Source organism: Varanus komodoensis, unplaced genomic scaffold (assembly GCF_004798865.1).
Source record: "Varanus komodoensis strain SLA01 unplaced genomic scaffold, ASM479886v1 scaffold20_1, whole genome shotgun sequence".
NCBI classification, from domain to species: Eukaryota; Metazoa; Chordata; class Lepidosauria; order Squamata; family Varanidae; genus Varanus; species Varanus komodoensis.
Genome location: NW_025335587.1, coordinates 14,451,503 through 14,464,079, shown reverse-complemented (window position 1 = coordinate 14,464,079; position 12,577 = coordinate 14,451,503). Strand labels below are relative to the sequence as shown.

General features: G+C 45.2%; 1 protein-coding gene across 2 annotated transcripts in view; it reads left to right on the top strand.

Moving 5' to 3' along the window:
* CALN1 (calneuron 1) overlaps positions 1-5,211 on the top strand; it is a 98,995-nt gene extending 93,784 nt beyond the window's left edge. For both annotated transcript variants that reach the window (XM_044430307.1, XM_044430308.1), the window contains exon 6: positions 5,084-5,211. In XM_044430307.1, coding sequence (XP_044286242.1) covers positions 5,084-5,211 — 128 coding nt within the window. The remainder of the gene's footprint in view (positions 1-5,083) is intronic.
* The last annotated feature ends 7,366 nt before the right edge of the window (positions 5,212-12,577 follow it).

The following is a 12,577-nucleotide window of genomic DNA, read 5'->3' as shown; positions in this document are numbered from 1 at the left end:
CTCCAGGCCCCCCTGGAGCAGCCCCCCTCTGGACAGAGGGTTGAGGGAGAGGCCACGGGAGGAGCAGCTGTGGAAACATGGAGGCATGTCACCCACAGGAGGAGGAGGCCAGCACGGCCTCCTCCTTCTCCTGGCACCAATCTGGAGCTGGGAAACAGGTTCTCTCCACTTGGGGAGGCTGGGGCTGATGAGGCCTCAGGGGACCAGCAGGACCCCCAGCCTGAGATGTCAGGCGGCAAGGGGGCCACTGTGGGAGAGGCGAGGGCCAGGGCACAGCTGCCCACCAGCACTGGGAAGGTACGGCGGCGGGTGATTGTTGTTGGGGACTCCCTGCTGAGGGGCACTGAGGCGGCAGAGTGCTGCCCCGACCTTGAGGCGAGGGAGGTCTGTTGCCTGCCAGGCGCACGCATCCGGCATGTGAAGGACAGAGTGGAGCGTCTTGTTCGCTCCGGGGGTCACCAGCCGCTCCTGGTGATCCATGTGGGCACAAATGACATGGCCAGGCAGGGTGTGGTTGGGACCACCAGGGACTTCGAGGCCTTGGGGAAGAAACTCAGGGAGCTGAAGGCCCAAGTGGCCTTCTCGTCAATCTTACCTGTCCGGGGATTTGGGCCAGGAAGGGACAGGAGGGCCTCCGAGGTGAACGACTGGCTTAGGGTGTGGTGCCAGAAGGAACGCTTTGGATTCCTTGACCATGGCACTCGTTTTCTTGCCAAGGGACTTCTGGCAAGGGACGAGTTACACCTCACAAGGATGGGGAAAAGGTCCTTTGGAGATGCTCTAGCAAACTTTGTCCGGAAGACTTTAAACTGAGCCGGGGGGGTGGGTTCAGGCCCCCCAGTAATATGTCTGCACTGGACAAGTGTGTGGGGAGGATCAGGGCTCTGGGAGCAGCGTTTTAGAGATACTGCAGGGACTGACAGGACTGCTACAGAGAGGGGCCAGGTATCAGGGAGGATGGGAAGAAGGAGGAAGCTGGGAACTCCAAGTAAAGGAAGTGGTGGGAAGGAGTTAAGGTGCACGTACACCAATGCTAGGAGCATAGGTAATAAGCAGGAAGAGCTTGAAGCACTCCTGGGAATAGGAGGGTATGACCTGGTGGGACTCACAGAAACTTGGTGGGATGACAGTCTGAAATGTGAACATAGAAGGGTATCACCTTTTTAGAAAGGACAGGAAGGGAAAGAGAGGTGGGGGCGTGGCTTTATACGTCAGGGAAGGGATAGGATGCAGTGAGATAGAATGCAGCACAGATGGGGATTCAGTAGAGGCAGTCTGGGTGAAACTTAGGGATTTTGACAGGGAAAGAGACCTGACAGTGGGGGTATGTTTTCGCCCTCCAGGTCAACTTGAGACCCTGGATGATGTCCTGACAGGCCAGATTCTAAGGATATCTCAGGGGAGAGACACAGTAATTACGGGAGATTTCAACCTCCCGGATATTACTTGGGAAACTCACTCGGAGGTGACAGCCAGGTCACATCGCTTCCTAGAAGCTATAGAGGGAGGGTTTTTCACACAGAGGGTTTGAGAGGTGATGAGGGGGGGAAACATCCTTGACTTGGTCTTGACCAATAGGGAGGAGCTGATAGATGAAGTAAAGATTAGGGGAGCTCTGGATGCGAGTGATCACTCCATCCTTTGCTTTGAGATCAGGGGACTGGGAACGTGCAGCAGGTTGAGCACTAGAATCTGGGACTTCAAGAGGGCCAACTTTGGCCAACTGAAGGCCAGACTGGGGAAAGTCTCCTGGGAAGGTAAGCGAGTTGAGGAGGGGTGGATAGCACTCCAAAGGGAGGTTTTGGAGGCACAAGCCTTGACGATACCTCTAGTCATTAAGGTGGGGAGGCGGATGAGATTGCCGCCATGGATGTGAAAGGAGGTGGTTAGAGGGATGAGACGAAAGAGGAACCTCCATAGGAAATGGGTACTGGGGGAAATAGACAAAAGGGTATACCGGGAGGAGGAGGCCCGTTGCAGAAGGATTCTTCGCAAGGCTAAAGCTGATGAGAAGCTGAGACTTGCCAAGAATATCAAGAGCAACAAAAAGGACTTCTTTCAGCATGTAAATAGGAAGAGGAAGGGGAGACTATAGGAGCATAGGAGATTAGATGAGGCTGGGGACTTAGGGGCACAGATTATAGTCACCCCCCCTTGAAGTCGGGGGGCTCCTCAGGGCATTGGACATTATAAAGGTGCCAGGCCCTGACGGGTTACACCCGAGAGTACTTAGAGAGTTGGCAGGCTCTCTCTCATGCCCGCTGGCCTCCATTTTTGAGACCTCGTGGAGAACGGGTGAAGTTCCAGAGGACTGGAGGGTGGCATCAGTGGTCCCAATTTTCAGAAAGTGTAGTAGAAAGGACATGGGGAATTATAGACCTGTTAGCCTTACGTCCATTGTAGGAAAAACAATGTAAAGGCTCCTAATAGAGAGAGATCTAGTGATGCTAGATAGGGAAGGGAGGCTGACAGCCACACAACACGGCTTCCGCAAAAACAGGTCCTGCCAGACAAACCTTGTGGGAGTCTATGACAAGGTTTCGAGATGGCTATGGAGGGGATGCAGTGGATGTGGTATAGCTGGATTTCAGCAAGGCCTTTGGCAAAGTGCACCATGATATCCTGGTGGAGAAACTGAGGAGTTTTGGGATACACCAAAGCACTGTCTGGTGGATTAGGGCATGGTTGACAGACCAAAAGCAGAGGGTAACCAATAGTGGGGAATCATCAGGATGGCAGCCAGTAACAAGTGGGGTCCCCCAGGGCTCTGTCCTGGGGCCGATCCTGTTTAATCTTTTCATTAACGACATGGAAGAAGGGGTGAACAGTCGGCTGATCTAATTCGCAGACGACACTAAAACTGGAGCAGTGGCCACAACTGAGGAGCAGGTACTCCAGATCCAAAAGGATCTGGACAGACAATGGAAGCGGGCAGGAGACAACAGGATGGCGTTCAATGTGGATAAGTGCATGGTCTTGCACTTGGGGCATAGGAATAGCTGTCATAGGTACAGCACTCCCTGACAGTCAGTACCCTGAGGGTGTGAAATGCGTTTTCATGAGAGGTTGTTGAGGCCCCATCTGTGCGGATAGGCTGGACATCCACATGGTTGGCATGTTGTGAGCGGAGCCGGCTGGTGCCGGAGGTCAGACTAGATGGCCCTGGAGGCCCCTTCTGACTCGCTCTGTTTCTATGTTTCTATGTCCAGATGGTATCTGGCTTGCTTGAGCCCATTTTTCCATGCCCTGCACTCTGGGATGATTCGTTCTCCCCTCTCAAGCCCTTTACCAGTCCCTGGATCATCTTCTGAACCTTTTCTAGTGGGGTCGCATCTTTCTTCAGTGGTGTTGGCCAGAACTGGATGCGGCACTCAAGATACGTCCAGACCTATGCTGTGTAGAGGAAACTTGTACTTCAGGTGATTGGAAGCGATACAAAGCCTGAAGTAGCATTGCTGTTTTTGAAGCCACATCACATTGTTAAATGTGTGTGCAAAGATAGACAAATAGAGGTGGAATAAACAGAGGATTCCTAAAATACTTGTTCTGCTCCTTCTGAAACAAGGCCATGTAATGCAGATCTCCAGAGTGAGGATCTCAGAATGCTTCTGTGTTGTTTAAAGAAAAGAGAGGACACTATGGCCCAGAAATTGACATGAAAAATGTTGATGTGAACTCAGTGAATTAGAGGTGACATTACTTGCCTCAGATTTGCAACATTTTACTCTACTTCAGCTTCTCTGGGGCTTCTCACTATCTCCAATGGGAAGAACAGGACCAGGCCTCTTTGCTTGGAGAATTAGAGCTCTAGGGTCAATCCTGCAGGATTCCAAAATGATCTTGAACGCAATAGCAGTATTTGGAGTCTCAGCTCTGAGATCCTGCAGACTGGGAGCTGGCACTTCAAGGTCTCAACCTCCTCACAACCATCACGGAAAGGACTCTGTCAGCAACCTCCCCCAAGATTGCAAATGTGCCTTGGAGAAGAGAGAAAAGACCATGTCGGTGGGTTGGGAGGGGAGGAAGCTGAGGCCAAGGCCTGATGCTGATTCCTATCAGCATCCCAGCCTCTTCCTCTCCCTCTCCTTGGGACTATCTAAATGGCCAGCAGTCTGGATAAAAATAGGAGCATGAGGTGTTCAGTGAAGATCACTGCTGTTTTCCCCTATTGGATGCAGGTCTATAGAAACATAGAAAGTCAGAAGGGGTCTCCCGGGCCATCTAGTTTAATCCCTGGTTCCAGCCGGCTCTGCTCACGACATGCCCACCATGTGCATGTCTAGCCTATCCTTGAACCCTATGTTATTAATTTCATTTCTATACCACCCCACAGTCAAAGCTCTCTGGCTGGTTTATAAGAGTAAATAGATATGAACAGGGAAGACCCTTTCCTTGCAGGCATCATATTGACCAATATTTTTATTGAACCAGGACTGTAAGATTCCTGAGATGTTGTGGGTCAAAAGCTTGAGTTTATTTATATCTGAGTTTACCAGTAAAAATCAAAGTAGCTGACATTTATCAGAGCACAGAAGAAGAGTGACAAAGGTGATTAACACATGCCATGAGGATGACATGAATGCAGTTCTGCTATTTTTGGATGCAGAAAAAGCTTTTGACGGGGTAAATTGGAGCTTGAATTTCAGACATTACAAGCATTTAGTTTTGGTAACACCTTTTCCAAAGATATAAGAACAATTGGTCATCTTACTGCAAGGCAGGGTCATCTCTTACCAACTGTCCAAATGGTATAAAATATCCAACAACAATAAACAGGACTTATGCCAGACAGCCCATCAAACAGAGGATGCCATCTAAAAGGGGACACACAGCCAACCTATTTCAGAAGCTTCCCTAATTGTTGCTAACTTTTAGGAAACAATCAGAGACCTTTTTTCTTTCAATATTCTAGGCACTAAATCGTGGTTGGAAGAGGTTTCTTTGGTTTAACATTTGTTACTGTTTTACTGGGGGATTTAAAAAAAAATAAGTTTCTGGAGGAGGCATAGATGAGAAAGAATAGTTTACGGAATGGAGGTTTAAAAATAATCCCTTTTCTTTCTCTTGCTTTCTCTTTCTTTAGTGCATTCTCAGAAACAGAACCGCCAAACCTGCGTACGGAAAAGCTTAATATGTGCTTTTGCTATGGCCTTTATTATCAGTGTCATGCTGATTGCCGCCAATCAGATCCTTCGGAGTGGCATGGAATAGCCATAACACTGTGAAACTAACAATCCATGCATGCGCATGCTGCCCGGTGAACTTATTCCCTGATACACTCTAAAATAAATTGGGCAAAGAAGAGAGCACAAGAAAGACCATTAACAAGAATGGTTCCACAGAAAACCTGAGGCCGGCAGCGTATTTACAAATTAACTATATCCTCCTGACAGGGATATCAAAGGGCTGTCTTAATGCTTTAATGGTTTTTGTTTCCTAATGCAATAACAAAAGAACCTTCAGAGCCCTGTATTATTATTTTTTTGTTTCTTCCTTTTTTGGAATGGCAGCAGTAGATTTAAACAAGGATTCTATTTGATCCAGAGTGAAAAACTTGATACAAACTGAGTATGGTTATATGGCTTGCTTTTGGGGCCAGAACATGCTCAAGATTATTTCTAATGTTCTGATTTCCCCAGGAAATTGACATCTCCATAAAAATCATCACCTGTTCAGCTTCAGATTTTTGACTTGCCACATCAAGGCAACTGGGGAAGGTCTGTCTGCAAGGAAACATCAATGAATTATGCTTTTCGGAGAGGTTTTGTTCATTTATTAAACACGATTTTCACCCGGCACTTTTAAAAATTATTATGATTGCACTTAATTCACGATCTGCTTTTCCACCTGGATTTTCTTTTTTCAAGGAATTGAAGCATGCTGGGTATTTTATAAGGCCAGTGCAAAGTCTTCCTACCACACTTTGAACCAGTGCTGTTACAAAGGACACCGGGCGCCTTGAAAAAATGTAGAAACTGCTTCCTATTTACAACCCACTAATTTAAGTCAAATCTGTCTTAGTCAAACATTTCTGAACCTTGATACCTGTTCCCAACATAATATTTTCCTATGACAGTCTTAGAGGTAAATATGCCATTTTTAGAGGAAATACTTGAGCAAAACTAATCCATATAATACTTGTACTAATACTGGAGCGCTGGATTTCCATTACTTCAGGGTAGACATTTGCATGGAGCTTTATCAGTGAGTATAATTGAGTTTATCGAGTATAACTGAGTTTATCTCACCTTTCGACTGCACATGTGCACTGGAGCAGCATCTATATGGATAACTACTTTAGGGCATCGAAAGAGTAGAAAATTGTTGTTGCTCAGACCTTACCTAAGCCTGCAATCTTATACCACATTCCTCTACCGGTGGATGTGCATTGAAATCAGCCTAGGATCGTACTGTTATTTTTTGTTCCTTGCCAAGTTTTTGCTTTGTTTTCTTGTTCTTTCTTTCAGTTAAACAGCTTGTCATCTTTTCATTGTGCCCAAATTGTACTTCCATTAGCCGCCTCACCTGTAGAAACATACATTTTCCCCCTTTCAAACAGTTTTGTATCACCTTTTACATATGTTTGGCAAAGGCTAGAAGAGAGAAGAGTAACAATATAAAGAAAAGCAGATTAAAGTGCAATTAATAGAGAGTTTAATTTTTTATGACATAAATGTTTTTAAAAGCATCTATGGGGTTTTTTAAATAAAGAATTTCCCTGGCACCTAAGAGACAGTGATGTAGTTGCCAGGCATATCTCCCTGGGGAAGGCATTTCATTACTTGGGACAAAACCGCAGGAAAAGTATTCTCCTTTGTAAATGAAGGCTCCACTGCACCTTCCCTTTGGAAGAAGGAATTAGCCAGGGACCTAAGAATGGGGGTGTGTTGATGACAGAGGAAAGAGTTTCACAAGCACTTGATTCTCAAGCCATTTACGGTATAACTGTAGGAGAAAATAGAGACCCCTCTGAGATCTTGGGAAAGTCTTTTGGGGTTGTAGCAGGGGCTCCACCATTGGAGGGTCCTTCCTCCACCACCTCATCCAACATGATTCTTTTCACGCCAGCAGAGGTCCAGAAGAAGCAGACTATCTTCACAACAGCTGCTGGTGTTGTTTGGAGAATGGAGAAGGATGGGGTGAGGACCAACTGGCTTCTTACAGACCCAAGCAGGGCCTCAGCTCCTTTTCCCCATGGGGAGGGGAAAATATTTAGATGGCCACAGACAGCTTCTAAATGTTCTTGAGGGTAAGGAGAGAACAGAGGCAATTGGTCCCATGCTCATCTGGAAATCCTGGGTTCAAAAGGTAACAGAGAACCACTGCACCCTTGAAATGGAAAGGAATTGATCCACTTCACCCCCACTTTCCAATCAGAATAGAAAGTCATACTTCATTATTCACACTTCCAATTTTTATACGGTTATTCTCCAAGGAAAATGTGCATGCCTAAATTTGGTATTAGGGACATATTTTCATAGGAGAGCATGTATTTGCATAAAAATGCCATGGTCTTTGGAAAAATCATGCACTGTTGTAGAAATGGGACAAAACAAACTAGGCATTCCCTGGCCAATCCATTTTAGTGAACAGAAAGAGGATGGCATGCGAATGACCAGCCAACCTAACAGATTATGAATCCTACCAGAATTCTTGATCCGAGTTTGTGCCCATGAGGTCTTAGTAACCTTTCTGCTTCAGAAGGATTTGGTATATAGGTCAGGAGATGCAAATGTGTTATAGTGGGTGGCTAGTGCTAGGTAAGCAATCAACACAATGCCATATTCAGCACAGGGGCATGATATTTCCAGAACTCTTTTTCCTTGACATACCGCATTCCTGCATTTGCAATCTATGTATTTCAGATTCAAGGCTTATATTTCTTACAGAACCGTAATTGGCAGATATTTTTAACTGATTTAACTGATTCAGTTATTCAATATAGCATGAATATTCAATACTAAACTGCCGTTGCTGTTGTCTGAAGTTATATTTCCTAAGCTTAATTTAAACGTATATGGCATCTAAGGTTAGCAAAATCCAATTCTGGAAAAAATGTTAGGAAAACAGAGCAATAATAGGTAGTTGCAATAGGCAGGATTTGGAAGGTTCCTCATGCCATTAGCCAAAGCTCTCTGGCAGTGAACAACAATAAATACAATAAGATGCGATATAAAACAATAAAATAATAAATTAAAAATAATAAAGTATTTAAAACCATATTTTTATGATTAAATAGCTAAAACTAGACCATACTGCTAGGCTTGCAGAAAAACAGCTAAATAATATTGGACTTCTCTGTCACCCATCAACACCGTGTGTGATTTGGAGTTGGTACGTGCCTCAGCAGAGGATGACCAAAAAGTTAATTTGGTTGGTGCACATTACATCTTCAGGATGTCTAAAGGAAGTTTCTGCCACATGTAAGCAAAAACTTCTTTCCAAAAATTTCCACCACTTGGACCAGCTTGTCAACTCTGCAAGAACCTCTCTCAGGGTTTGTTCTAATCATGTTTGCAGCAGGCCCTTTAAAATCAACGGGACTAACTTGACCCCCATATTGGAAAGCATCTTCTCTAAGGATGACTAAACCTACACCCTACACCAGAGCTTCAATTCATATATTCTTACAGGACTTACAATATGGCTACAATAGTAAAGTTAGTACTAAATCAGATTGTGGGAAGAAATGGGCAAGCCCTGAGACATGGACACAATGGATGGATTAAAATCAAGGTCGACTCTTTTGCTTGTCTTTGGGTGGAATCCTATGGACCCCTGAAATCATCCGGGGGGGGGGGCACAGGATTCTTTAGAGCCCACAAGTTGAGCTCCAAAACATCCTGTGGCCTCTTCTGCCCCATCTTCCTCGCAGTTAGCAAAGGCTCTCCCAGCTGCCATGTTGAGTTCATTATGGGCCTCAGAGTTGGGAAACAGGGAGCATGCCAGGGGCAGGGGGTGGACAAGGGTAGGGTCACGGGCTGGTGCAGATTTCTATCTGTGCCACTGCCTGTTTCCCTCCCGCTCCCCAGTGCTTTATCCAGATAGACAGCAATGGCTGTGAGGTAACACACTTAGCAAAAGACACAGTCCATCTGCCATGCTTGCACTGGGGTACATGTAGGCCCCCAAATTTGGAGCATCACATGTCTTGATGCTGCGGGGCACAGCATTTTCCCTTATTGTAGCCTTGAAGATGACCTCCTGGGGGTATTTGCAATTATGATGCTGCATTGTCAAAATTTCCCACCCAAACGCACCAGATGTATTGCAATGTGTTTGTATATCCAAGGTGAGGGAGATGTTAAGTGGGGATAGCAGATGCGGGCACAATGGACCAGTCAGCCAACGTTATTCTGTCCACTCATCGTATGGCAGTTTGGAATGGATGCTTTTCTAGGAAAAATTACATGTCGAATAGTATGTATAACTTTCTCAGCACTGGCTGGTTACATGACTTTTTTTCAGAACTGAACCTGGAGAGGAGCAACAGCTGTGGTTAAGCACAACAGAGCCGTGTAAAGCATTGTTAGGAGACATAATCGATGTGGTGCTTAGCTGCAGGAAATAAGTCACTGTTTTCTATGTGAAGAACATTGAGAATTTATTGTAAAAGCTCTTGTAAACACTGAGGGTTTTTGTTCATTTTCCATGAAAAATGCATGTATAAAATGTATATTTTCTTAAGGCATTGCAAAGAAGCATTACAGAATTACTGTTGGGATATTTAATGTTTGCCAGGTCTGAACTATGCTGATGGATTGTGCTGATTTTTCTGGCTTTCTTGGGAAGCATTTAGAGCACAAGTCTATGGGCTCCCAGTGTGGTCTGTGGCCATGGAAAAAGTACTTGAAGGTCAAAGTAACTTTGGCTTCACAAAGCCCTTCCTCTGCCTTCAAAGCCCGTGTGGTTCTTTACACCCTGGCTGGGCTCTGAACATGAAGGCCAATGGGGGAGGAAAGGAGTAAAGGAGAGCAAAGTGCCCTCTGAAGAATCCCAGCAGTGCCTCAGTTTCCTTCTTGTAAGGAGGGGGAAAACCATTCGATAGAAAAAAAATCTGCCATCTACATGACTTGGAGGATATGAGGAGAGCAGAAGCGACTCCAGTCCTCGTGTCCCTCCCACCTTCCGTTCAGCACCTGTAATGCCCAGATTTCTGGGGGGTACAGACCGCCATCTTGAATGGCACTTCTTGGTGCCCCGAAGGTATGGAATGGGCTTCCAAGGGAGGTGGTTGAGGCCCTATCAGTGAGGGTGTTCAAGCATAGGCTAGACATGCACATGATGGGCATGTCGTGAACAGAGCCGGCTGGAGCCGGGGGTCAGACTAGATGGCCAGGGAGGCTCCTTCTAGTCTGTTTCTATGTGTCTGTGTTCCATGCTGTCTGTTCTGTTCTGTTCTGTTCTGTTCCTGGAGAATTCATAGTGCTTTATCATGTAATGCTGCAGATTTGGGTTGTTTATTTTCTTTTTGCTTGGATGTATTGCCGAATTTTCATTTGAATTAGTGTGTGTAATACAGGACTGGGCTGATGGGGAGGCTCAGTCTAAGGGGCCCGTAACCATTCAAGTTCCTTTGGGAGATCTTTTGCCATACCTGGAAACTTGGCAGGCCATTCAAAATGAACTCTGCTCTTCTGAAGTGCTAATTCTCTCTTCCGTGGGCAGCCATTCCTTCTGTGTAATGCAGCTGGGGGGAGCAAGGTTTCCTTAAATGGCAAATGCTTCTTTGGCAAAAGCTCTTTACTTCCCAGATACATCCAGGTAACTATAGCCAGCGAGGAAAGTCTGAGTGGGCACAGAACGGTTCGTTGAACCCAAATAGGAAACTCTTTCTGAGAACCCTCCTTTTGCGTAACCCTGGACCCCATCCCTCAGGAGGGTCCCATTGGAGATGGGCAAGTCTCCCAGCTGTATGCAGGCCCTCATTGGCTAGCCTGTCTCTCCCAACACTGAGCCATGTGATCAAGGATCGGTCCAGGCTCCCCTGGCTCCTCTCCCGTGTCCCCTCTTGCCACTTCCGAACCTTGTTGATCCCCAGGATCCACCTGAACACCTGGAGACTGCGGCCTTGAGATAAGCTCTCCCACCTGCACCATTTCTAGGTTCACAGGCCTCCTTTCCAAGGCCTCACCATCCTCACCCAAAGACTCAGTGCCACCCTGGCCCAGTAATACTCACCAAGAGCAATCACATCTTTCACTCCCAGTATCGTTGCTTACCCACTGAGGCAGAAAAGAATCAGGGCACTGAGTTCCCTGGAAGATTCTGCCCAGTACCAAGAACCCATTTCAAACTGCTGGCTAAAGATCCAGTTCGACATCTTGGCCTGCATGTATAACACTGGTTTCTCCCTTTATCATGTGAAAAAGACAGATCATTTGCATTTCCTAATTTTTGGAAGTGTTTAATCCTCTGATTTTACACAGCGTTATTTTAAATAAAAGTTGCTTCAGAGGCTGAAAATGTGATGAGCCTTGGTTGAAATAAATAAGCAAAAGAGTAATATTTTAAATAAAATATCCCTTGCATGCTACTCTTTTTTAAAAAAGAAAGACTTATTTTAATATATACATATATACATATATACATAATATATAGTATTGCACTGTACAAAGTATATAAAGGGAAAATACTGCCATATATTCTGCCTATTTAACCAAACAACACTGTAAATATCTGTATAAAAATAATACTGTTTATGCAATATTAATAAAGTTGCTTTCTTCTTTTGAGTCCTGTTGTCATATTTACCTATTCTGTTTCTACTGTGAAACAACTGAATATAAATCAGAGTTTCCAGCTATGAGATGGGTTGATTCCCTAAAAGACGCCTCAGCCCAGCATTTATAAGATCTGAGTGGGGCTGTTAAAGATGCAACATTCTGAAGGGCACCATTTTGTAGGGTTGCCATCAGCTGGGTCCCAAAGAGTTGGCTTTGATCTCCTCTCCTCTCCTCTCCTCTCCTCTCCAAAAGCTCCCCTTTTCTGCAATTTAGAGTATTTTTGGGGGAAGGTGGGGTTGCTTTGTTTTTGTGGAAGAAAACTCATTCTGCAGATTTGGAATGGCATAAGAACAATTCAAAAAAGCTATCTCTGTTACCTTCTTGGTTTCCAACATGATCTTTTTTGCTGCAGGCCATTTTGGGAAAATACCACACTCTGTTCCTATTTTGGAGGTTTCATCTATCCTCGCTTCCCAAAAACTAAGTGCCAAAACTTAGATTAAATCTTCAAGCTTCAATTAGCATCTAGGAGGCAGAAAACCCATCCGAGGTGGTTTTCCACATTTTAGGGGCCTCCTCAGTGAAAGGAGTCCTCCTTTTTCACCTGTTAGTGAAAAAGCTCTTCTTTCTGTTATTCTGAGTATTTTTGAATTCGTCTTTGTGGGATAAAGAGAGTAGATTCATTTCTACAACATGAAAATGGATAAAAGCATGTTTCCTGGTTTCTGGAGCGGTCAGAACCCCTTCTGAGTGTTTTTCCAAATCCATTCGGTCCACCCAGCTCTGCTGCAATTTTGGCAATTTTTTCCATTTTTCTCCTATGCACTGTGCAAAAAAATACTGAAGAAACA